The following is a 25,011-nucleotide window of genomic DNA, read 5'->3' on the forward strand; positions in this document are numbered from 1 at the left end:
AACCTTATTTAAGACTTTGGAAAACGTTTTTTACGTTTTTGGAATTGAAAAGTTTTGTTGACATTTTAATAACTTGCACTCTACGTTTATGCATATATGAGCGTTGTTAAATGCAATTCATAAACATAAAGAGCAATGACTCTATAAAGGGTTTCGAGGATTGGAGAAGCATCTTCTATTCTAATGGCGGCAGAAGTGATAAAGAAACCAATTTTTGAGGACATCGCATCGACTGATTTTCTGAAGTTTTCGTTTGGTGCAAAGCCCTATGAGGCAGCATTAAAGACAGAGATAGCGAAAACAGAAACACTTTGCGGTGTTCGAGCATTTGTTGTGGAGCACGAGGTATGAAAGCAATCTTTTGTTGATATGTAACATTTTTGCTTGCTTGTGCGAATGCTTGTGCGTTAGGGTCTGAAATATGTGCGGGCAGACATGGATTTCAAAGTGTTTGGAGGCTCGCTGGGGTGCGCAGAAGGAGAAAAGCTGACACTTGCATTTGAGTATGCAACAGCAAACAAGCTTGGGATTGTGATTTCGACAAGATCAGGAGGTGTCCGGATGCAAGAAGGAACAGTTGCGCTGATGATGATGGCGAAAGTCTCAGTTGCAGCTGCTGCACACAAAAAGGCAGGACTCCCATTCATCACCGTCTTTGAAGACCCCACATACGGTGGTGTGAGCGCATCGTATGCAATGCAGGCAGACGTGCGAATCGGTATCAAGGGAACAAGAATTGGGTTTGCTGGGCCAGGCGTTATTCTGAACACAATGTACAACCAAAAGCAAAATCAATACGACAAAGCGTGCCCACCTGCATTCCAGTCAGCGCAGTTTTTGTACGAGCACGGACAGCTCGACCTTCTTGTGGACTCGGAGGAAGAAGCCATCAAGCTTGCTGAGCAAATATTCAGCTTGCTTGTTTTCCCGAACAAGGAGGTGAAGCCAAAGGAGCTGCCGGCGCTGAGCGAAGAGGAGCAGTTTACGACAAAAAGGGTTATTGAGCAGAAGGACCACAACCGCGGGAGGATGCTTGACCGTGTGCAAGCACAAGACATTTGCTTCAATGTGCTGGAGGATTATGTGGAGCTGAACGGAGATGGCAAAATAGGGACTGATTCATGCATCCACGGTGGACTTGCACGTCTTCCAGTGTGCTGCGAGTGCTGCTGCAAGAAAGACGAGGAAGAAAAAGGTGAGAAGGGAGAGAAGAAGAAATGCCACTGTGGCAGAACCGTTGTTGTGATAGGGACGTTCAAGGCACACACGCAAGGAGAGTTTGCGTCGATGGGGTATGGGATGGCCACGCCGCACGGCTACCGAACAGCGCGGCGGCTGTTTGACCTGGCGGAGGAGTTTGGGCTGCCGTGTGTGACGCTGGTGGACACAGTGGGGGCAGAGCCGTCGTTCTCAGCAGAGACAGACGGGCAGAGCGAGGCGATTGCGTCGAATCTGCAGCGGATGTCGTCGCTGAAGGTGCCTCTGCTGACGTGTGTGCTGGGCGAAGGCGGGAGCGGCGGGGCGCTTGGGCTGGGGATGGGGAACAGCGTGGCGATGTGCTCGTCTGCGTGGTACGGGGCGATCTCGCCTGAAGGGGCAGCGTCGATTCTGGGGCGGTACAAGGACGAGGCGCACAAAGCAGAGCAGTTCCCGAAGGATGTGGCGGAGCTGGCGAAGGTGCAGCAGATCTACGCAGACCAGCTGCTGGAGAAAGGGGCGATCGACGGGATCATCTGGGAAGAGGAGGATCTGGGCAGGGCGAGAGAGACGTACGAGGAATATCCGCAGCTGAAGAAGCGTCTGGTGGCGTGGCTGTGGACAGAGCTGGAGAAGTACGACGGGATGAGCCAGAATGAGCTTGTGGAGCACCGCTACAATCGCTTCCGGAAGATGGGGCCGTTTCTGAAGATGGATCCGGCAGTGATTGCGCAGCTGAAGGAGGAAGAGGCAGGAAAGCCAGCGGCTGAGCGTCCTGCGCGCAAAGCATCGCCGGAAGCGCCGAAGTTTGTGAAGTATTTGTGCGACCTGATTATGAATGCGCCTCAGTCGCAGTTCAAGACAGGGCAGTCGGTGGCGTTCCAGAAGCTGCCTGCGCTGCCGTGCGAGAAGTCGACGGCGGCGCTGGCAGAATACAGCGAGACACTCACAGCAGAGCAGAAGGCGCTGACGAAGGAGAATGCGAAGGCGATTCTGGATGCGAAGGGGCCGGGTGCAGTGAAGGAGTGGATTATGGCGCACCGGGAGAAGCGTGTGCTGATCACAGACACCACACTGAGAGATGCGCATCAGTCGCTGCTGGCCACGCGGATGCGGACAAGCGACATGGTGGGGGCAGCAGAGGAGATGAGCAAAGTGATGAACAACGCGTTCTCGCTGGAGATGTGGGGCGGGGCGACGTTCGACGTGGCGCTGCGGTTTCTGAAGGAAGACCCGTGGGAAAGAGTGCGGGAGCTGCGGAAGCGGATTCCGAATCTGTGCTTCCAGGCGCTGCTGAGAGGGAGCAACGTGGTGGGCTACACGAACTACCCCGACAACGCGGTGGAGGAGTTCTGCCGGGTGGCAGCAGAGGCAGGGATCGATGTGTTCCGGATCTTCGACTGCTTCAACGACGTGGAGAAGATGAAGTCGGCGACGCGTGCGGTGATCAAGGCGAACAAGATTGCAGAGGTGTGCATCTGCTACACGGGGGACTTCAATGATCCGAAGGAGAAGGTGTACACGCTGGAGTACTATGCGTCGCTGGCGAAGTCGATTGAGGGGATCGGGGCACACATCCTGGGGATCAAAGACATGGCGGGGCTGCTGAAGCCGCAGAATGCGGAGGCGTTTATGAAGACGCTGCGGGGTGCGACGAGCCTGCCGGTGCACTTCCACACGCACAACACGTCGGGGAATGCGCTGGCGACGTGCCTGATGATGGCGCAGCACGGGTGCGAGATCATCGACCTGGCAGTGTCGTCGATGTCTGACCTGACGTCGCAGCCTTCGCTTAATGCGTTTCTGGCAGCGACAGAGCGGTCGCCACGGCCAGCGCTGATCCCGTTCCGAGCGGTTGAGCCGCTGGCGAGCTACTTCGGAGTGGTGCGGTCGTATTACCGGCATCTGGAGAGCGGGCAGCTGGCGTCGACTGCGCGTGTGTATGAGCACGAGATCCCTGGGGGGCAGTACACGAACCTGCTGTCGCAGAGCAAGGCGCTGAACATCTGGGACAAGTGGGATCAAGCACTCGACATGTACAGAGACTGCAACAAGATGCTGGGGAACCTGATCAAAGTGACTCCGTCGTCGAAGTGTGTGGGAGACCTGGCGCTGTTCCTGCTGGGGAAGGGGCTGACGACGAAGGACGTGATGGAGGGGAAGATCGACATCACGTACCCGGAGTCGGTGAAGGGGCTGTTCAAGGGGAATCTGGGGTATCCGCACCACTGGAAGGAGCCGTACAAGCTGTCGCCGGAGTTCCTGGCGCTGAGAGAGCGAGTGCTGAAAGGAGAGAAGGTGCGCGGGGCAGAAGAGGCGCTGCCGCCGATCGACTTTGGGAAGCTGCGGGAGATGCTGCGGGAGCGGCTGAAGAGAGAGCCGACGGACAGGGACGTGATCTCGCACATCATGTACCCGCCTGTGTTTGAGGGGTATCTGAAGTTTGTGGAGCAGTTCGGGACGATGGCGACGTTTGTGCCGACGCCGCTGTTCTTCTACGGGATGGAGGTTGGGCAGCAGGCAGTCATCCGTCTGCCGGCAGAGAGAATCGACGAGGATCTGAAGGCTGCTCTTTCATTGGCACCTTCATCATCATCTGCTTCATCCTCATCCTCATCATCATCAACAGAGAGTGATGTGAAGAGTGGAGAGATGATTGAGCTGAATGTGGAGCTGAAGCGCATCTCGCCGATCGATGCAGACTCCACACGGAAGGTGATCATCAAAGTGAACGGGGTGGAGTTTGTGGTGAAGACAGAGGCGAAGTTGGAGGCAGCTGTCGTGGGGACAAAAGCAGACTTGAAGGACAAGACACAGTTTGCAGCGCCAATGCCAGGGATTGTGAGCGAGGTGAAGGTGGCAGTTGGAGATGCGGTGAAGAAAGGGCAGGTGATTGGGAAGATCACAGCAATGAAGATGGACGTGATGCTGGAGGCGCCGTTTGACGGGAAAGTGATGGGTGTGTTTGTGAAGACTGGCAACAAAGTGCTCGTCAACACTCTTCTTTTCAAAATTGTTTCCAATTAAGTTGTTTAATGGATTTTTTAACTATGTAGCTTTTGAGTGTGAAATGACAGGATGGCATATTCATTTATTATTTCTGTTCAGCCTCGATTTGTATGTATTTAGTGATCATTTTATCGTTCGAAAAACAAATTTCAAACTCAGAAGAACACTCGCCAATAAACATTTTGTTTTATCAAAGAGTCAAGTCTCATTATAATTTCAAAACTTCTTAATTCTTAAATAATATTTTGATAATGTTAGTATGTCTTTTTAATTGAGAGGTTTAATTTTCTATTATTACTGCAGATTTTTTATTAATCATTACAATTCTAATATGTACATTTATGTTTTAAATTTTTTGCCTGTTCATTTTTTACAATTTAATTGATCTTTATTGTAACAAGGTCAAGTTTTAAAATTTAGTGAATATTTAAAAATAGTTGGAGTGATTGATTATAACACAATTTTTTTATGCTCTGATTTAAAATTAAAATGAAAACTTTATCAGCATCATTGGAGCGTAATCTGCATCAAACATTTAAATGTATAGACTGAACACTTTTTTTTTTTTTTTTTTTTTTTTAATTTCGAATTATTGAGAAAATAATAAAAATTTAGAAAAATTTTCCATTTTTATGACTTTTTATAATTGTCAATAAAGATTTTTGTAATTTATTGATTTAAGCACAACATACGACCTAGAACAATTTTTTTGCAAATGTACCACACAGAATGATAACATGTTGGACACAGATGCTTTTGATCTTTTGATTGTTAACAGAAACTGTGAATAATATTATTTTGAATTTTTGAACAATTCAGGAATTATGGTCTTTTCTGTTGAAACAATCAATATTCTTAGTGGAATTTATTTTTGTTTGCTTTATTCTATCGACACCTGTTTTTATCTTTTGGTTTAACTTTTTTTCAACTTGTTAGAGGTTGACTTATATGATTCACACTTTAAGGATTTTCTTTGTAAATGAATACAAAAACAATTATATAAAAGGTTATGTTGATAAGTGTAATTTTAATAATAACTATATTTATCTATCATAATATTCCATATGAAAATTCACTTTAAACAATGATATATGAATACAGATATGTAATAACAATTTTTAATGAAAGCTTCTACATGAAAATAATCTCAAACATTGTGATTGAAAACAATAATTATTCTTTTTTTCTTTTGAATGAATAATTCCTCTCCAAAGAAATTATCACTTTAAAAAATATACACTTAGAAAAAAGTTATGTTTTCAAAAATTATCACCCATATGAAATCAAAAAGAATCACCAAAGAAAAATATTTCAGCACTGTTTATTTGATATGTGTGATCATTTTTGAAATCATATCTTTTTTCGTGGTGTTGATAATTTTGTCGTTCAATGTTTTTGGTAACTAATTTTTTCAAACAAATGCAAAACTTATGATTATTGTTCCATAATCCGATGCCTGAGATAAATGCAAGAGAAAAAAAAACACCTAAATAGCTATATTCCTTTTTTGTGCACATTCTTTTCGTTCGAAACAAATTTTCTATTGAAAAATCAGATTGTCATAATATGATTTTAAAAATAATCACCCATATTCGGAAAGCTTTTCAACGAAAGCCATTCGAATTGATTTGTTTTTCTCTGTATTTCCAAAAGAAGGTCTGACTGTTTAACTTTCAAATGCAAGGATCAGCAATATTATTGTATTTTCATTTTTTTTTTCAGAAAGAAAAAAATGAAATATTGTTCTTTCAATTGTTTTTCCTACGATGGACATTTCTTTTGACATTATCAAAGATATTGTCAAAGGATCCTTTCGAAAATTTTCTTTATAAATCTCGCTGAATTATTGTTAATATGCTTTTTCCTTTCTTCCTTTTTGATTCAACGGAAAAAAATGTCAATTCCGCTTCTCAACTTAGCAAGACATCTTGATATCATAATTGTAGTAAATGTTCATTCACTTTAATGAAATGATTCTGATTTTTCTTGACAGTATTTCCAATGGAGCAAAGCAAGTTTCATTCTTTTATCAAGAGTTACAAACGTGTGAGAATTTTTCTATTTTTGTTTCACAATAAATTCCACATTTCGCAGCTCCTCAGTTTTGTTCTCCCTTTCTTCTTTAGTTTTATTGTAGCTTTCACTTGTTTTATTTTGTGTAATTGTTCAATGAAAAGATGAATTACGGGGCAAATGATTGGTTCAACTCTATACTCAGACAATGGATGAACAACTTTTGATATATATGTGTGATTATTTATAAAATCATATTTGGGGGAAAATATGGACTTTCAAGCTTTTTATGCACAGAGCAAGTAAAAATTGTTTCACTTATAACATTATTCAACTTTATCAGATTTCAAAATAAATTTGATTCTCTTTATTGAAAACAAACATCATTGATGTTATCGCAAAATGTTTTGTGACCTCACATGTATTTCTAAAAATAAACTCACTTATTTCACATTTTTTAATCGCAAAAAGTCATAAAAAAGTGCATAATTTTTCAATAAAAATGCCTGAAGCCAAATATTTTGTTCCATTTTTTCTTTCAAAAATATCGGTTCGAAAATTATTCTTGAATATTATAAAAGGAACATTTAAAAGTTCATATTTTTTGCAAAAGACATCTTCATGTTAATTTCAGGTGAAGCATTTGTTTTTGAAACAGGAGTGATAATTCAACAGTTTGAATAAAAAACCTCTTTCCCATGACAAACATATTTTGAAAAACCAATATCCCGAAAAAAGTTTTGATTTCAAAAATAATCACATATTTTGTTCACTTGCAATGAAAACTTCATGAAAAGACATATGGGAAATTCTTTCTGAAAAGTCGCAAATGGTTAATTATCCAATCAATCAAAAACTTCATATATTGCTCAAATATTTGTTGACATACACCAAACTTAACAAAAATGGAATCAATTTCTGGATAATGCTATTTCTGACATTCTTAAGAAGATTTGTCAGTGGAAACAAAAATTTTATTAAAATATGAAATATTTGATTAAGGTGAAGATTAAACATTTGCGACTTTTCAAAAAGAATAATACATATTAAAAAATATATTATTCAAAAAATAATGAGTGCAAAAGAAAGAATACTTTGGATTGTGAAACGATTGAAATTACTTTGAAGGATTTTGAGAGGAAATAAAAACATAATTAAATAAAAAAAATTAAACCATTGAATAAAACAGCGTTCCATTTAATAAAATAATTTTTATTTGTCAATAATTTGAGAGTTAATGAAAAATCCGAAAGAAATGGGATTGGATTCATCAACAGAAAAAAAATCTGATTGAAAAAGAATAAACCCTTTCATGTTAATATGTGTAACTCAAAGACAATAATATAATAAAAAACAACACCATTATCTTTTTGAATAGCAACTGAGAATGCATATAGGTGATTATTTTTGAAGTGACATTATTTCACACATAATTTCCCGTTTAAAAATTAATTTTGTATGTTAACAAATGAACATTAAACAGTTGAAAAGCTTATTGAAAACATTTTGATCTTTGATTCTGTGTTAACAATTGTCTTGAAAAATATTAATTATTGTTCTTCTCTTTTGAATCAAAATTTTCTTTCAAAAAACTGAAAATCTTTGAAAATCACAACCCCGAAAAAAGATATGATTTTAATAATAATCACCTAAAAATTTCCATTTTTTCAGAGAGGAAAACAGGGAACCTGAAGAAAGTCAGTCTTTTTTTTTTTTTTTTTCTTTTTCTTTATTTTATAAAAGACAAGGGCTAACAAAAATAAGCTGCTTTTTCTTTTAATCTAAAGAATTCAGATTGTAAATATTATTCAAAAAAGATTAAAAAATTTTATTTATTATTTCAGATTTTCGAAAATTTCTTCAATTAATTCAAAATTTCCATTTTTGTTAGAAATTATATCTTTCATTGAAAAGGAAAATTATGTTGTTTCATAAATAAATGAATAAAGAAAGAGATTCAACAATACTATGTGTAACAGAAATAAGAAACCTATGATTTTCTTCCCATTACAAAAGAAATGAACCATCTTGTTTTTATTAAGTTTAAATTTTTATTTTTATTTTTATTTTGTTTCTTTTGAAGCATTTACACATGAAAATTTATAACAAAATATGTTTAACTAATAATTGAATTTAGTTCGATTAATCGACCTGCAATCGATTTTAAAAGTCAAAAATAATTTATTGATTTTTTAAATGGTTGATGGAAAATTTACAATTTAAAACAAAATCAAGTTGATATATACTTTGAGCAAATAAACATACAAAAAATAATTCCCTAAAAATAAAAAAGCTGATCAAAGGAAAGAAACTCAAAAATAAACAATGGCATAAAGTTATCAAGTCAGAAAATATTTAGTTTCACCACAAGAAGAAAAGTTAAAATTTCGTAAAGAATGCTTGATTCGAATATATTTTTATCTCATTTATTCCTTTTTCTTTTCTTTAATGTTTTCAACCTTTGAAATATCCTCTTTTGCTTTTTCGATAACTTCTTCCTCTTTTGCAGCTCTTCGTTCTTCATGTTCCTTCATTTTCTCGTCAAGAGCTTTTTGAGCCTCTTCCTTTTCCTTGACTTCTTTTTCTTTTTGTGCTTGTTTTGCTAATGAAACTTTTTCAACCTCGCTGTGGGCCTTTTCTTTGGTTTCTTTTAACTGAGTTTCTCTTCGCTCTTGTGCAGCTTCCATTTTTTTAGTATGACTCTCAAGATATTGTTGCGCTTTTGCCTCTTCTTTTTCTTGCAAAGCAGCAGCAACTCCTTCAACTCTTTGACCAGGCTTACTTGCTTTTTCAGTAATCTGTTTAAGCTGTTCTTCTCTTCTTTTTTGTGCCGCCTCAAGAGATTCTTCAACTTTTGCAGATTGCTCTTTTTGCTTTGCAGTTTGCTCTTCTCGATTCTTTTTTGCTTGCTCTTGTCGTTCAGCTCGTTTGGCTTCCATTTCCCGTCTCTGACAATCAGAAAAATGATCAAAAATTTTGAAAAAACACATGCTTTGAAAAGAAATAAAAGGCAAATCCAATTTAGTAAACTTGTTCAGCTTCTGCTTCTCTTCGTTGCTCTGCTAATTTCTGCTTTTCTTCAATTTGAGATGGGGACAAAGGTTGCTGATGTGATTGTTCCAATCTTTGTGCAATCTCCGGCTTTTCTGGTGTTTTCTGCAATTCGACATCGATTGTTTCAGGTTTTTGAGACGATGACATTGAAAATGGTAAACTTTCGGTTTTAAAGAATTCAAATTGATCAAAAACATTATTCAAAAAAGTTTGAATCGATCCTGAGTCAAAATCGGAAAAATAGAATTTTGAATGGATCATAAATGATTGAGTGGTGCTTTGTATTTTTGAATGGTAATATTTTGCACTTGTTATTATTAATATGATAAGTGTGAAATAGCGACTGTTTTATAAGATCAAGTTAAACCGAATTGCACATAAATATTGTAATAAAAGAAAAATTTTGATTTGTGGTATGCAAGAAAAAAGAATTATTGTTTGAATGATACAAGAAACAATGATGAACAAGTTACGTCCGTGTTTCTGAACTTTATGCATGTCGAAGAAACATAACCTATCTTGACAATCTGATACATTTATTGATATATTTTAAATTTATTTTTTGAATGTTTTTTCACCTAAGTTTCATTTATACTTTTTTCAGTTTTATTATGATATTGTTTTGTGACCACAGTTGTTGTGAAGAAAAAAAAAAGTATGTTTGGAAGTTGAGCGATTATGAGTGAAGAATGAATGATGATTCAAAATTGTAGGGTTACCGACAAAGACATGGGGAAAAAAACTTGAATTAACCTGTCTCGTCTGAACATTCTATTTATATTTTTTTTGTGAAAAAAAATAATTTTCATTTTTTCTTTTGTATCATTTTTGAAACTTTAATTCTTTTTTGTATTTTTTTTTATTTAATTATTTTTAAAGCAGATTTTTTATAAAAAGTGAAAACTAGAATTGAAATGATACGCAACCGAAATATTCGAAACATTGTTATTGATTTACAAAAATTAAAAAATTCTCAAACATTTTCTTTTCATTTTTGTTTAATCATTTTGAAAAAACATGAGCTGCAGATAATGCACGTTTCTTTTTTAATGTTATCAAAAGATTTAAAAATGCAATATAAAAATTGATGTTTTAAAATGCTGCTTCTTTGTTTCTTTTATGAAAATGAACATTGGAGAAATAAGAAATTTAATGAATTAAAATTTGAATTAAGCAAAAAAACCGAAAGAATGACGCAAAATCAATTAAAAAATTTACTATTTTAAAACTTAAAAAAGAGGAAAATTGATGTTGAATGTTTTGAATTGATCTATTCTTCTTTCTCAGCAAGAAGTGAATCTTTTTTGCTTTTCCCTTTTTGCTTTTCTTTTGCTTTAGAAGCTGGAGAGGTGTTTTCAGATCCAGTGCTTTCTTTTTGGATTTTAGATTTTGTTACAACATCAGTTGGTTTATTTTGTGGCTTTAGAAGAACGATTAAAATTATAACAGATGCAACGCAAGCAAAAACAAGGAGCACAATCAGAATAATCTTGAAATTTCAAATAAGAACATTATCAGATACAGAGAATCAAAGTGAAAGCTAGTATCATCACACTTTTTTGTTATCTTCAATCCACTCTGAGATGTTGAATGCTTCATCGTTTTCTTGTTCTTCTACTTCCTTTGAATTCATCTGTTTATTGCAAAATATTTGAAATAATCACAAAAAAATCATAATTTTCATAGAATTATGACAAATAAAATACAAAAATAAGAAAATGTCTCTTTTGAATAAAGTGATAATATTTGATGAAACCTCTCCGTTGTAAACTTTATTTACGAAAGAAAGAATGTTACGAGCATTCCATTCGGTTTGTGCTTCGTCAACCCATGATTCACTGAAGAAAACAAAGAAGAACCAAAGAAACAAGACAATTGTCAAAAAAAAATATTCATATCAAATCTTAAAGGCATTTGCAACAGACCTTTGTGCAAAATCATGAATAAACAGAGAAGGGAAAGATTTTGGCTTTATAGAGAAATAAGAAAGGAAGTATGGCAATTGCTGAATGTCGACATAAGAAAAAGAATATGAAGAAGAGTATTGTGTTGATGATAAATGATTCAAAGCAGCACGTCGAAGCTCTTCGAGGAATCTTGTGATTATGAAAAGCAGAATTAGAAGACATTATAAAAAAAGTACAAAAGCAGACGAGACGAATAAAAGCAACATTAAAATAAGAACAGTCATTCAATAATTTATTATTCATTCAAACTTGTTGACACCATCTGATTCTGTTCCATTAATCACGCCAAAAACCATCCTCTTGCCTTCTTTTTTGACTGCCTCATTCACATCTTTGATGAAAAGGGGAACAAATTCAAACTGCATCATCGAAAGCCACTTGGTTAGACTTGCTGAATCAGTATTCATTGTGGATCCAGCATTTGGTTGAGAATAAAAAATATTGTATCGTGCAGAATGAGATGAAGACACGATCAAATGCATTTTCAACTGATCTTCATAACTCTTTGGCCTGAGATGTTCAGGAACCCCCAAAAGATCGAGCATTATGATGAATGAATCGTCTTTGTATAAGTTTTTCTCGCTTGTGTTGCAGTAGACAAAAAATGTTGTCGTGCTATAAAAAGAATTTGCTACTGCTTCAAATCCAGGATCCATTGTCGGTGATAGTAAAATGATCGTTGCTCGTTGTTGAGAAGTTGCAATAATCTGATTTATCAAAGCAGGAGTTCTCATTTCTACAGGTACGCTCATCATCTTTGTCAAATACTTTTTCATTAAAGATGGGTTGAATGATTCGCGATAACGCGATTTAGAAGTGCCTTTTTGGTAAAATAAATAAATAAATAAATAAAATGTTATTTATCAACAAAAAATTTATTTTTGAACATACCATTTTCAAAAAATTTGAGAATTGGATATCCGGTAATATCTTGTTCATCACATAGTTGCTTGTTGACGTGACAGTTAACATGACCAAAATTAATAAGTTCTGATAGCTCATTTGAAACAGCTTCAAAATCAGGTTTCATTGCTGTGCATTTTTGACACCTGAGCACAACAAATGAAAATAATTAAGATAAAAGCAGATTTAAAAATACATACCATTCAGCGTAAAATCTCTTTGAAAATATAAAATCATCAAGTAAAAGAAAAACATCCACAAAAGTTAAACATATATCCGATGAATGAAAAAGGAAAACGAATGACAAACTATGCTGTTATGTTGGAAAAATGAATTATTTACATTCATTAAAACATTAACATTTATAACAAATCGGTAAAAGTTGACAAAATCATTAACAAATCAATTTTTAACACAAACAACCACCATCCTTCCTTTATTGATTCGGTGAAATTTGCTTGGGATAAATGAACTGATTGCGCATTGCATTGCAACGCAAAAATTAAAACAACTAAAAATTTGCTAAACATGAAAAAAAGCAAAAAGCTTTTTTTATAAGATCGACCATCCAAATACTTTATATCTGCAATATTGTTTTAGCTTCTAACTTTGCGTATAAAGAAATGTCAACGCCAAATTCAATCGACGTTATACCTTTACAAGATGTAGAAAAAGTTTAGAGAGATATATTTTGAATTATGACTTTTTATACCTTTATAATCAATAATTATAATATAGACATCGTCAGCAGCCTCAACAAAGTCAAAACGAAAAATCCCCAAAGAAGAGCGTACAACAACACCTTATTTAACAAAATTTGAACGAGCTCGCGTTCTCGGTGCTCGAGCACTTCAGTTGAGGTTCGCATAAATATTCAATATTTTTTCCATTTTATTTGGATTATTTTCAGCATGAATGCAAAAGCCATGGTAGACACCACTGGAATCAGTGATCCACTAATTATTGCTGATAAGGTTTAAATTGATATATCGAAATTCTTCATGTATTTCATTTTTAACATAGGAACTTCAAGAGAGAAAGGTACCAATGATCATTCGACGTTTTCTTCCTGATGATACATATGAAGACTGGGAATTAGATGAATTAATTGTTGAATCATTTAGATGAAGTGGAATTTTTGTTTTCATTTCACATTTCAAAAATTTGTTTCTTTATTTTGAATAACATTTCTATTTAACATAAAAAAATGTGAAAATAGAAAAAATTTTTTTATACATAAACGCAAGTTCCCGAAGAAGTGACTAAAAGCGATATGTGAGAAAAGAAGAGCGAAAAGTTATGAATTAAATGTTTTTTTGAAACAGATCCAAGAAAATACAGAAATATGAACATTTTATCAATACAAAGGAATATCTTACTCACTCTTCTTTTTATCTTCTCTTGCCTTTATTTTAGAGTCAACAGGAAGAGGACGTTGGATGTTTCCTTTTTTGAACCAATTTATGAAGCCACGAATGAGTGTGAGAGCAAGCACAACTGACACAACAATAAGGATAAAAATAATTGGCTTGTGAATGGAATAGATAAATGGAAGGTTGAACTCAACAACAATGTTGCCAAAAGCAGGTGAATTCAAAACATTGCGACGATGAAGAACGAGTGTACGTCTTCCGAGATAATCGAGATTGTGGTATGTCACTTCATCAGGTCGCATCTCCAGCTTGCACGCGTCTGCTCTAACAACAACAGACTTCGCACCTTCTGGCAGTGCAATCTTCAACACAACATCTTCGCTGGCTCCATTTTCCAATGATGGTGCCAGCGGAACTGCAAACGAATGCTCTCTTTTTGTAAGCATTTGTCCTTCTTTCATTTCATCAGAATCGTCAGAGTAGAAGAATCCTCCCTTGTGTGCACGGCTTTCCTTCTGTGAAGCTGGCAGTTCACCTTTCTTCACTCCAAGCACAGCATTCTCGTCGCTGAGTGTTGACCATGGAAGATAATACTCGACATAGAAAGTGGTGTGCCATCCACCATAAATCGGAAAACGTGGCTGCAAGTTCAAGCGAGTAACAACTGGAGATGTATAAACAGAAGATGACGAAATGTTTCCAATACCATCACGATATGAGAACTCTTGCGCTGTCGGTGGAACATCCAAAATAAGATGGTTAATGGTTCCTGCTTGGTCGTTTTTCCGAACCTTATTTAAAAAAAATCAAAGAAAATGCATCAAATGAAAGAAAAATAGAAAAATTTATGAATTTTATTAATAATACATTAATAAGTGCTGAATAAAATTATATAGTTCAAACCATGTTTTTGAATGCATTCAATTCTCCTTTGAAGCTAGCTCCAGTATTCTTCACATCGTAATGTTCCTGAATACGAGAAGGTGCGAGTTGGTTCACAATTATTTGTCTTGTGTATCCAATAGCTGTGAGATAGGATGTTGGGCATGTATAATGCACAAAGAACTGTTCCTCTTTATCGCTTGGCGCACTGTTGAAATGAGCCGAAAACAGTTCAGCTTCTTGATCAAAAGTCAAAGCTTGAGTGGCTGCAATATATCTATCAGTATGAACACGGATGTAAAAGTCTTCAGAGTTTGTCTGATACTGTGAAGGGAAATGAAGATTGCCATTCAATCGAGAGCATTGAATCTCATCTTGTGTTATTTCACGTGGCAAGGGATCAGCAATCTGGAACAATAAAATTTTTGCTGTAAGAGTTGCCTTATCGCCTGGCTCGATTGATTTTGGTAACGAAATAATCCATTCATGGTTTCTGATTGTGAAAATAGCAGATTATCAATTAAAACTCATAAAATTTGAATATGAGAAAAAATAAATCATACTCTTTGCTATATTCAAATTCAGCTTCTTTTGAGTTGATTGCAAAGGAAATAGTAGACAATTTTCTCATTTCAAACTCAAATGGGAAGCAATATTCGTTGTTGTTTTTGTCCGACGATTCGACAAAGAAAGAGACAGTATACCGAGCAAAAAATATATTGCCCTTCACATCAAAATCACGAACAACATTCTCATTCACAATGGAAAACGTTTGTTCCACTGCAAACAGAATAGTTATCAAAGAAGCAATCATTGATCTCCAGAAACAAAATAAAATTTTGATATCCAATTTTCTCAAAAAACAAAATCCGATTCATGCGTTTTTTGATTCAACTCAAATCAGCAGTGAAAATAAAATGAAAAATTTAAAATAGAAAAGACAATAAGAGAATTAATTTTAAAACGGAATAATAAAAAAATGAAATTGAAATCTTGCTTATTGTTATTTCTTTTCTATTTTAATTTTTTTTTAGTCACACTGTTCTTGGTTTTTCAATTGTACAATTTTTTCCATTCACCATAATATAAGTTTATGAAAGTTTGTTTGCTTTTTTATGTCTATTATGAAGGAAATTAACATGTAAAAATAATTGAATTTTATAGTCATTTGCATGTCCAACATGTGGAAGAGTTTTTAATCGTTCGCAAAAGCTCGACGACCATGCACGAATTCATACAGGTGAAGTTTGCTTTTTTTATTTATTTGCTTTTTTAATTTGTTAAGAGGCCATATGTTTGCAAAGTAGAGGGATGCGGTAAGTGTTTTACTCGTGAATCGCATTTGAGGCGTCATATGGTGTGAATATTTAATAATTTTTACTAAAAAAATATAATGTATTTTAGACATCTCATCAAGAAGTTAGACCATTCTCATGTACTTTTGAGGGATGCAATAAATCATTTAAATATAAAGATGCATTGAAAAAACACATGAGAAAACATATCATTGAAAAGCCATATAAATGTTCATTTTGCTCTGAAACATTTGAAAAGGTATTCAAGACACGTAACATATTTTTCTTTTTACCTCATTTTTTTAAAAAAAAGCCTTCACATTTGGAAAGACATAAAATCATACATACAGGTGGATTCGTTTGCACCGTTGAAGGATGCCAAGCAAAACCATTTTGTTCTCCATTTACTCTTCTTCGTCACATTCAAACGAAACATCAAAATGGTGTGCTCGATAGAAGCACTGCAAATTGTAATATTTTTATTTTTGAACATGCTCTCTGTTTTGCATTTTTACAAAGATAAAAGATATCTATGTCCAATTCCGCACTGTGGATGTATTTTTGGGAAAATCAGTGAAATGAAACAGCACATAGAAGACGTTCATGAAAAACAAAAGTCGTCAAAGCAAGTTATTAGTTGTATGAACTCGAATGATGAAGCCACTGACTCATTAACTGGAGGAATAAAAGATAGTAACACGAATAATGAACTTTCACAAGATTCAGATGAAGAAGAATTGGATGATGATATTATGCCAATAAAGTCAAAGATAAAAGGTATTGTTCAGCTTTCTGAAGAAGGCAAACGACCAAAAAAAGCTGAAGACATTTCTGAATCACAAGAAGAGCATCTTACAGAGAGCGAGGCAATTGAAGAAGAAGAATCCCAAATAATCTCAAGATTGCCTTCTCCGCTTATGACTCCTTCATTATCACAATCGCCTTTGTTTTCCAATGCAGATTTTTGCATTCAGTGCGATGCTCTATCCACTTCATCAACAGCAAATGGATCTTCGACACAAAAAGCAATTGATAAGCTGCCTCTGAATCCGATTGATCTTCCATCAAGCATTATCGTCCCAGTTGTTCATAACATAAGCAGAACTCCGACTATTCCATTATTAGAGCATTTGCAAATATCAACATCGAGCCCTTCATTGTCTTCTTCACCTCATCCTTCGACATCTCTTGATCCCCTTCCTTCTGTCTCTCCCGTCGCTTCCTCCACGTCACATTCACCTCGCACTCCACGAACAAGACAGCGCTCCAGATCAAACACACCAATCAGACAGGCCTTTGCATGCAACTGGCCAGATTGCAACAAACAATTCTCTTCGGTTTGCATTATTTCCTTTGGAAGTGCCTTTCATATGCTTTTATTGCTTTCTTCTTTTTCATTTCATTTTTTTTTTTAATTCTTATTGATAAAGCAATCCAACCTCATCAAACACATACACACAACACACTTGAAGCTTCACTCATATGTTTGCCTTTATCCTAAATGCTACCATCGCTTCTCGCACAAACACAATCTTGTAGCACACCATCAAACAGCGCATCAATCTTTGTCCTCATCAAAAGCTGCGTCTGTTTCTGCAGCTTCAAAGCTTGCACAGTGTCTGCAAGAGAAAATTAAAGAGTTATGTTTTGATAAGAAAATAGAAGAAGAAGAAGGAAAGAAGTCAGACCAAGTTGAGTGGAAGCAATCAACCATCAAAACAGTTCAAGCAAAAGTTGGCGAGACAGAAACAAAACACAATCAGAATTGGTTCACAGCTCTTTCAAACTTTCACGAAGATAATGATGATTTGCCATCGTCAAGCGTTTCAGCTTCAAATGCTCAGTCGCAAACATCAACTGATAAGCACAAAGAACATTTATTCACAGATACCTTCGATGTGTGCGTGATGATTGAAGAAGGGATGTTGTTCTTTCAGAGTCAAAAATGGAAGAGTGATTCTATTGTTCACATAAATAAGGAACTGGGAAGCGACTTTTCTGATAATTCAACTGTATTACATCCAGATAATGGTAACAAGTTTTTTGATTCTGTTTTATTAGATTTATTTAAGTCATGTGAATGAATAAACATTTAATACAGAGGAAAATAACGCTTTTTCTTGGATATAGTTTCATAAACAATAGGATTAAATATCAAAGTAATTTCTCTGGGAGATACGATTATTTGTTGATATGAACCAAGAAAATTTGAAAGCACATGTTAAAAAGCAACCAAAAGCAAAAGAATAATATGAGTGCTGTCTAACAACACTTGCAAACGAACCTAACAGGATGATAAACAACTGCCAAATAGCAAAAATAAAACGGCATTTCACTGAAGAAAGAGAGGGAAACAGAGATAGAGACACACAAAAAAACTACCATTGAAAGATATGAGAAAACAGGAGGCGTTGAAAGCCACACAAAAACTGAAATAAAAGTGATGCTAGAATAACAGACAAACAGATAGAGAAGCTGAAAGCTGAAATAGAGGCAAAGACATGAGATGAGTAAAGATTGAAACTAAAGAATAGTGACAATAACCTAAGCATTTTTCTTCACCATAAATTAATTGAATACTACAAACTTTCTCCTTCAAATAAAATAAAGGAGAAAAGAAGAATGAATAGTCCTCATAAAATAAAATACACAATTGTTAAAAGTCAACTATAAAATAACATTCTGAACTCTTTGTTGATTTGCTAAGAACAAGCACAAACAACTTTTATTTTATTTTTATTTATTTATTTATTTTATTTTATTTTTTACTCTCTTTTCTCTACTCTCCAATTCGCTGCTTTTGCTGATTTCAATAAGAATCTCGGAACCAAACCCTCAAAGTTTGCTGTTCCCATCCACTTCATGTCCTCATACAGCTTCTCCAGGAAGATCAGCCTCTTTTCGAGTGTTGGCCACTTCACATCGTCGTCCCAGTCGCTCTGCAGCACCACCCGTGTGCACACATCCATCGTCTCCCACAGCAGCCCCTGGGCAGATCCAGGCTCATTGATCAGCAGCTTCACAATGCTCTCATGTAATGTACCTTCTTTCAGCCCTGCCTGTCTCACTGACGCTGGCACATGCTTCGCCTCGCTCAGGGCATGTGCTGCATACACCATTCCCCGTGCTGCGCAGTGCATGTTGTTGTCGAATCCTCCAACCTGAGGCAGATAGATGCTCATCTGCCACACCGCCCCACTTGATAGACTCGACAGACACGCATATGGAAACAGCGAACCAACATACGACTGATGGAACCCTTTTCCTTGTGGATTGTGCACATACGCAAAGAACGCACTCTCCCACGTCTCTGCTCCTGCTGTTCCTGCTGAGGGAAGAGCAGACAAGGCAGGTGCCTCTCCATCGCTGCTGGGGCGAGTGAGCGAGTAAATGCGGCACACTTCGCTCAGAGTGCATCGAGGGTCGTATAGCTGCATGGCATTGGCGATGGTTCGCAGTGTTTCTGCAGTCAACGGCAGACGCATTGTGAAGATGGTATGAACAGCTTCCTTCAGCACCTGAATCAGATGGCACGAGGCTCCAATGCCAATCAGCGGGAGCAAGAATTCGCTCATTTCTTTCCCTCTGATCTGCTTTGTTGTCTGCTCAGTGTTGTCACCAAGTGCATCCACATTCATTCGCTTCAGCATCTCAAACGTCTGCTGGTTACTGCGCAGGAAAATCGTGATCTGCAGCAGATGGCGCGGAAGAGCATATCCTTCAATCATCTCACAAATTGCTTCCACACCCAGTGGCCCCACCAGCTCTGCCAGGCATCGCAGCTCAAATCCAGACACACGCTGCATAATCTGATCGTGAAATGAGGTGATGGTGCTGGCAGCTGATGCATCGCTGCTGGACGACGAAGCTGTAGATGATGGAGGGCGGATGAATCCGTTCTCCTGGCATGAAAACACAGTCTGTACTGATTCGTGGCTTGCCAGTATCGAACAGAACATGTCAGCATACCATCGTCCATAGAGCATCGCAATGTATCCTGTTGTTGGCCCATCATTCTCAAGTGTGATGTTTTGTGTTGAGGATGCAGTTGCTGTTGAGCTGAGCGGATCAGCTTCTGTTCCATCACACATCCACCCGGTCTTTTCGCGTCCAAACAGCCGATAGAACCAGGCACCAACAGGCATGGTGCGGTCGAGGCACATTCCAGGCGCAGTCATCGCAGGCACCACACACATGTTCAGCATTACTCTCTGTGCTATCTCATCCACCTGCAGCGAAGGGAACGGCAGATGCAGAGCGACTTTCGCAGCAGACACGATGCTCTTAATGACAGCAAGTGCAACTGACGGAGCAACTGGCCATTCGTTTTCTTTGATCACAACAGGTGCTGGACAGTCTCCTTTGAGTGCAGCATTTGCCGTGATTGCTGGGCGGAGGGTGTCCAAAGAGAGAGCTGCTGGTGGGTTCCACCAGACAGACGGAGGATCTGCCTCGTAGTCGAGGAAGGACAGAATCGACTTGTCCCGCTGATGTGCCGTGGCTGCCACGCCTGCCGAGATCAGCGATGTTGATGAGGACGAGCTGGCCAAAGAGCTTCCGGTGCCTTCCTTTCCTGACGACACCACAGCTGCTGGGCGGGCGATGTTAGACAGACCTACGCGGAGTCTGTTGCCGACTGCCAAAGCGAGGCGGAAGTCGTATTCAGCACCAGCAGGCACAAACGGGAACACAGGCGGGTCAGACACGAAGTCTGCGATGAGCTGTGTGGTGGCGCTGACTGAAAAGTGGTTGATGGGCAGCGAGCAGACGTGGGCGAACATGCTGCTGAGGAGGCGGCTGAGCATCACAGAGAGGATTCCGCCGAGGCAGATGTGGTCAGAGTTGAGATGGATGATCCCATCAGACTCTTCCAGTCCAGTCAGGGCATATGTGAACAGAGGAGGGAAGGTCGAGGCTACAGGGGCAGCTGATGAGGGCTGAGAAGGTGTAGACGAGGAGGAAGGAGCAGCAGCCGCAGCAGAGGAGGAGGAAGAACCAGAAGAAGATGGCTTCCCAGTCATCGAATACAGCGCAGTCAGCATGCACACGAGCTTTGTCTGAGCAGCAGAAACGCGCGAAAGATTGTCTCGCATCGAGAAATGGGATTCTTTGCCTGCAACTTCAGCGCTCTGATAGGACAGGCTGGAGGCGCCTGCTTCTGGTGTGCCAATGATGGCATCAGCCAGTTTTGTGATGGACGACGCCTCTCTCTGCTTCCGCACAGTGACGATGATGATGGCTGCCAAGCACTCCTCAATCTTCCGCACGACGAGATACACAAACGTCTTCGTCCACAGAAACGCCGCCTCTTCCTTCAAATAGCGCGAGGTGGCTGGGAACAGCGGGTTGGAGAGCTGCTTCAGCAGATACGGCGCGCGGATGAGTGTGGAGGTGACGTCACATTTGGCATCGCCGGAGTCCAAGTAGCCGTTGAGCACATGCACCAGGCGTGTCATGTTCCCGATGAGGACGTGGGTTGCGCCGAGGGAGTCGACCGTCTCTGCAAACAGCTGCGGGTCAGCCAGCGTGATCATCCGCCCGATCTTCTGCAGGATCGGCCACAGCGTCTGGTGTGCCGACGACTGCCGCGACGTGTTGGTGGTCATGTCGCACATCATCCGCAGGCACTCCAGCCTGCACAGCTGCAGCGCTGTCCACCCGAGATGCTCCTTCTCCAGCGGCACAATCGACTTCTCGCTCTGCCCCGCCGTCTTCAGCACCTCCAGCACCTTCCGCAGCACAGACGTTGCCGACGAGTCAAATCCCTTTCCAATGTCATCAAGTGCAAACTTCAGCGCCTTTGTCGACTTTCGCATGAGGACATTACGGCACAGCACAGACACGTCTGCTGCCATCAGTGCCAGCGCATCCCTCATCCGCACCATCAGGTCAAACAGACGCGCAATCCCAATCCAGTCTTCGAAGTCGGTGTCCTTCACACCCAACTTCTTCTTCGTCTGAGGAAGTGGGTGCTTCACATGTGCAAAGTACGAGCTGACCTCTGCTGCACACAGCGCCACCACAGTCATCCCGTTCTCGCAGCAGACAGGCGCGTGCAGCTGCGGGTCTTCCAGGAAGAACTGCAGCAGACGCTGCCCCGTCGTCAACAGCAGCGTCCTCCTCACAGACGCCTTGTACGGCCCTGTCTGCCACGCTGCTTCAAGCGCCTTTGACGGCATTGACTTGTCGATCTTCAGTGTCTTGCTCTTAAAGTTGTTGAACAGCGCCTCATAAGCAGCGTGTGGGTAGAACACCTCGTCTCCGTAGAGTGGCACAGACAGACAATCTGACAGAATTCCTTCGATCTCTTCGAGCTGCTGCGTCTGACGGATAATCTCAGGACACATGAGAAACGCAAATATGTTGAAAAAGTGGGCTTCTCCAGTGATTTGCATGGAAATCTGCTGCTGCTCGTAAATTGGCTCCAGATCATTTCCATTTTCTTCTTCTTTCTTTTCTGACTCCTCTTCCTCTTCTTCATCTTCTGAAGGTTGTAGATATGAAATAAGTTTATCACCTTCATACACTCCAAGTGGACCAAGCCATCCAAGAGTTTGAGGGTCCTTAGACCAACGCACAATATCGCTTGTTGTTGGTATTGTTGCTTCAACTATCCGTGTCAGTCCTTCCAGTTCCTGATGTAAAAATGTTATTGGTTCGTTGAAGTTGAATGCTTTGAGAAAAGCAACGATCCTAAAAGCGAAATAACCAAACATATTATAAATGATAAATACAATCACTTTAATCCAACATACATTTGATGATCAGGGTAGTTTGTGTGCTTCACAGATTGATGAATAAATAAATATGAGCCCACAATTGACTTAAAAGATTTAAATGATGACAAAAGCATGTGCATTTTGATGTGACGGTTAAATGAAATGATAAATTGGTTTCGTAGCTCATAATTCTGCAATTTACAAAAAATATTTGTCCATCAAAAACAAAAAATTTATTTTATCCAAACTTTAAATTGATTGTAACTTGATCCAATTTCCGTCAAAATCACAAGAGAAGCATTTCTTATTTCGACAAAATTTGAAGCAAGATTTGCAAATGGCTCCAATTCATTAAGAACTTGTTCTTTTTTGATGTTTGCTTTTTCGCAATTATCCATCTTAAATAAATAAACAAAGATTTTTAATAGTGAACAAAATATAAGACATATAACAATTAACACGTTAAATAACTTTATGAGCTAACCTTACTTTGATCAGGATCAACTTCGTTGAATGATGTCAAAGGCCAACATTTTGCTTGTTGTAATTGTTGGATAACCGGAGGCTGGTACTGCGGGCAATCACAATACGCTTTAAAGTCAGATAGTCTGAGCAGAAGAGCATTTGAATGCTCGTTCAGAATAATCAGACGATCAATTATATTGACTTTATCCATTGCTTATGGTTAATGTTTGATCTTCGTCATAAAAATATTATTTGTTTAGCAATTAATATATTTCGTGATATTTTCATAATAGTTATTTTGAACATTTCAATATAATAATTAATTTAAAAAATTTTTATTATTTGTCATTTTTTTTGTGAATTTTTAATTTAATATTATTTATTTGCTTGAAAAGAAGGTGCTGTTGTCCAGTTCTCATTTAATAGAAGCATGAAATTTACAAATTCTTGTTGCGGAATGTATTTTTCAAACTTATATTTTTGGATTTTCGATCGCCTACGATAAGTTAAAAACGCAGGTATTTGTTATTTTTTGCTCACCAAAACTCAATCAGATTTTGAAATTGTGCAGTTGTTCGAGAGGAGATGACTTTATAAAGAATAAACAGAAATACAAATAAGGTGAGAATTATTTTTTCAAATCTTTTTCCAAAACATTTTATTAATTGAATGCTTTCATTTCAAATTTTAGGAAGATAACAAGATAATTGTTTGATTTTTGCTTTTTCGAGGAAGAGATTCAATTTTATTTTTCAAAGTTGAATTTTATTTTTTTTGAATTTGTGTAAATTTTTAGGTAATAAAGGATATTTAGCAAAAAAATAAATAAATACAAGGAATCAAAACAACATTTACAATAGTTTTTGCAGTTGTCTAAACAGAATTCGCACAAGAATTCCCGCTGTGGGTAATTATTTCTTATTCGTCTTGTTGGGAGATTCAAAGAAGCATTGGAGTGATACGATAAATCTGCATACTGTACAATGACCAAGTTTATGACCCATCTTGTGAACCAACTTGATGCTTCTCCATTTCTTGAATTTGAAGAATTCCACTCATTATCTCAAATCTAATTGATACCTTCATCAAAATAGGAACGGATTTTATGAAAGAACTTGGATTCTTCTCACCAAACTTGAGATAACTTCTGCGAATTAAAAATTTGATAATATCAGAGAATTATTGTTCAAAGAAGGGATACAAAGAATTAAATATTGTGAATGCCGGGTTCTAGTTTTTGATGATTACAATCTTTTACATACTGTAGACTGAATATGCATTCAGAATTCGACTTCTTTCAACATTTTGAAAGAATTTTTTTGATGAAATCAATAATTGAGATTTATTAATAGATATTAATTCGCGCAGAAAATGCAACTATACAAAGACAGATACATTTCACTTGAACAGAAATTTCTTCTGAACATGCAAAACACGAGCAAATAAAGCAACAGATTCTTGGTAATGATGAAACAGAATCCGTAAATGAGATAGACAAATACAATTAATGCAACTAAAAAGATGATGAAACCGAAGCAAATGAAGAAGAAGAAGAGAGAGAGAGAAGGAGGAAGCGAAGGAGATCAAAAAATCTTAATACATAAAAACTACCGGACTTGGTGATTTCAAGATGGTCACAGAAGTCAAAAATGTTGAAGAAGCAGAACAAAAGAAATGGAAATTCCACAAACAACTTCATCTTCATCTCACGTTATCTATCAATGCAAACGAATGCACAAGGAACATAATCACGTTTGGTGTGGACGAAGGAATGGAGATAAAAGTGTTGCTGAGCTCATTGAATGCTGCGCACAAGAAAGGTCGAACAACCAGCTTTTCCATTATATTGCACAAACACTTCACCTGCAAGTTGCAATGAACGAAGAAGTCTTTGACGAATGATTTGTTATGAAGCTTTGGAACACAGAGACAGATCAGCAAGGATAGATAGCATGGACGGACACAAAGAAGATCCAGAAGATTGTAACGTTCTTTGGAAGTCTGCTTGCAAAGAATGCTTAACTACGGTCTGTGCTTGAGCATATGAAGATGAGTGAGGCAGACACCATTCCATCCACAAGTGTATTCTCGAAAGAACAAGAACCACACAACGCTATTTGAAATGAGGTTGAAC

At 38.1% G+C, this 25,011-nt stretch overlaps 7 protein-coding genes across 7 annotated transcripts; 3 read left to right on the forward strand and 4 right to left on the reverse strand.

The window, feature by feature from the left end:
* Positions 1-20: 20 nt before the first annotated feature.
* On the forward strand, positions 21-4,233 carry MONOS_6708 (malonyl-CoA:pyruvate transcarboxylase; the record flags this gene model as incomplete). The annotated part of the gene is made up of 4 exons (XM_067876959.1): positions 21-345; positions 412-1,445; positions 2,136-4,156; positions 4,226-4,233. Exons 1-4 carry the CDS (start codon positions 184-186, stop codon positions 4,231-4,233), a joined length of 3,225 nt encoding a protein of 1,074 aa, XP_067731303.1. The 5' UTR covers positions 21-183.
* Positions 4,234-8,318: 4,085 nt separating this feature from the next.
* On the reverse strand, positions 8,319-9,459 carry MONOS_6707 (uncharacterized protein). The gene is made up of 2 exons (XM_067876958.1): positions 9,250-9,459; positions 8,319-9,167 (listed from the first exon to the last, which is right to left on the reverse strand). The coding sequence occupies exons 1-2, from the start codon at positions 9,418-9,420 to the stop codon at positions 8,646-8,648; spliced, it is 693 nt and encodes a 230-aa protein (XP_067731304.1). The 5' UTR covers positions 9,421-9,459; the 3' UTR covers positions 8,319-8,645.
* Positions 9,460-10,418: 959 nt separating this feature from the next.
* On the reverse strand, positions 10,419-12,694 carry MONOS_6706 (Protein disulfide-isomerase, active site cysteins missing). Its single transcript, XM_067876957.1, has 9 exons — positions 12,564-12,694; positions 12,453-12,456; positions 12,344-12,360; positions 12,132-12,289; positions 11,490-12,060; positions 11,199-11,369; positions 11,030-11,111; positions 10,829-10,906; positions 10,419-10,762 (listed from the first exon to the last, which is right to left on the reverse strand). The coding sequence occupies exons 1-9, from the start codon at positions 12,671-12,673 to the stop codon at positions 10,544-10,546; spliced, it is 1,410 nt and encodes a 469-aa protein (XP_067731305.1). The 5' UTR covers positions 12,674-12,694; the 3' UTR covers positions 10,419-10,543.
* A 23-nt stretch (positions 12,695-12,717) lies between these two features.
* MONOS_6705 (putative DNA-directed RNA polymerase) lies at positions 12,718-13,370 on the forward strand. Its single transcript, XM_067876956.1, has 4 exons — positions 12,718-12,817; positions 12,882-13,003; positions 13,054-13,117; positions 13,167-13,370. Exons 1-4 carry the CDS (start codon positions 12,767-12,769, stop codon positions 13,269-13,271), a joined length of 342 nt encoding a protein of 113 aa, XP_067731306.1. The 5' UTR covers positions 12,718-12,766; the 3' UTR covers positions 13,272-13,370.
* Positions 13,354-15,209, reverse strand: MONOS_6704 (putative dolichyl-diphosphooligosaccharide-protein glycosyltransferase subunit 1 precursor). The gene is made up of 3 exons (XM_067876955.1): positions 14,962-15,209; positions 14,420-14,891; positions 13,354-14,307 (listed from the first exon to the last, which is right to left on the reverse strand). The coding sequence occupies exons 1-3, from the start codon at positions 15,027-15,029 to the stop codon at positions 13,519-13,521; spliced, it is 1,329 nt and encodes a 442-aa protein (XP_067731307.1). The 5' UTR covers positions 15,030-15,209; the 3' UTR covers positions 13,354-13,518.
* A 65-nt stretch (positions 15,210-15,274) lies between these two features.
* Positions 15,275-17,801, forward strand: MONOS_6703 (putative transcription factor IIIA; the record flags this gene model as incomplete). Its single annotated transcript, XM_067876954.1, has 9 exons — positions 15,275-15,278; positions 15,433-15,446; positions 15,489-15,497; positions 15,563-15,643; positions 15,684-15,755; positions 15,803-15,952; positions 16,007-16,136; positions 16,213-17,030; positions 17,124-17,801. 9 exons carry the CDS (start codon positions 15,275-15,277, stop codon positions 17,775-17,777), a joined length of 1,932 nt encoding a protein of 643 aa, XP_067731308.1. The 3' UTR covers positions 17,778-17,801.
* A 7-nt stretch (positions 17,802-17,808) lies between these two features.
* MONOS_6702 (putative Membrane-associated apoptosis protein) lies at positions 17,809-23,093 on the reverse strand. Its single transcript, XM_067876953.1, has 4 exons — positions 22,897-23,093; positions 22,661-22,810; positions 22,449-22,603; positions 17,809-22,386 (listed from the first exon to the last, which is right to left on the reverse strand). Exons 1-4 carry the CDS (start codon positions 23,086-23,088, stop codon positions 18,459-18,461), a joined length of 4,425 nt encoding a protein of 1,474 aa, XP_067731309.1. The 5' UTR covers positions 23,089-23,093; the 3' UTR covers positions 17,809-18,458.
* Between the last annotated feature and the right edge of the window lie 1,918 nt (positions 23,094-25,011).

Source organism: Monocercomonoides exilis (genome assembly GCF_001643675.1).
Source record: "Monocercomonoides exilis strain PA203 chromosome Unknown scaffold12-1864167, whole genome shotgun sequence".
NCBI lineage: Eukaryota > Preaxostyla > Oxymonadida > Polymastigidae > Monocercomonoides > Monocercomonoides exilis.

Coding starts and splice junctions, on each gene's coding strand:
- MONOS_6707 (XM_067876958.1), bottom strand. CDS start 9,420: ATGTCATCGTCTCAAAAACCTGAAACAATCGATGTCGAATTGCAGAAA. Junction 9,168..9,249: donor GAGAAGCAGAAGCTGAACAA/GTTTACTAAATT, acceptor TCTGATTGTCAG/AGACGGGAAATGGAAGCCAA.
- MONOS_6706 (XM_067876957.1), bottom strand. CDS start 12,673: ATGTTTAGCAAATTTTTAGTTGTTTTAATTTTTGCGTTGCAATGCAAT. Junction 12,061..12,131: donor TCTCAAATTTTTTGAAAATG/GTATGTTCAAAA, acceptor TTTACCAAAAAG/GCACTTCTAAATCGCGTTAT. Junction 10,763..10,828: donor GGATTGAAGATAACAAAAAA/GTGTGATGATAC, acceptor TGAAATTTCAAG/ATTATTCTGATTGTGCTCCT.
- MONOS_6705 (XM_067876956.1), top strand. CDS start 12,767: ATGTCAACGCCAAATTCAATCGACGTTATACCTTTACAAGATGTAGAA. Junction 12,818..12,881: donor CTTTACAAGATGTAGAAAAA/GTTTAGAGAGAT, acceptor ATTATAATATAG/ACATCGTCAGCAGCCTCAAC. Junction 13,004..13,053: donor GCTCGAGCACTTCAGTTGAG/GTTCGCATAAAT, acceptor GATTATTTTCAG/CATGAATGCAAAAGCCATGG.
- MONOS_6704 (XM_067876955.1), bottom strand. CDS start 15,029: ATGAGAAAATTGTCTACTATTTCCTTTGCAATCAACTCAAAAGAAGCT. Junction 14,892..14,961: donor GAATTTGAATATAGCAAAGA/GTATGATTTATT, acceptor TTTCACAATCAG/AAACCATGAATGGATTATTT. Junction 14,308..14,419: donor TGAATGCATTCAAAAACATG/GTTTGAACTATA, acceptor TTTTTAAATAAG/GTTCGGAAAAACGACCAAGC.
- MONOS_6702 (XM_067876953.1), bottom strand. CDS start 23,088: ATGGATAAAGTCAATATAATTGATCGTCTGATTATTCTGAACGAGCAT. Junction 22,604..22,660: donor CAAGTTACAATCAATTTAAA/GTTTGGATAAAA, acceptor TGTAAATTGCAG/AATTATGAGCTACGAAACCA. Junction 22,387..22,448: donor AACTACCCTGATCATCAAAT/GTATGTTGGATT, acceptor TTTCGCTTTTAG/GATCGTTGCTTTTCTCAAAG.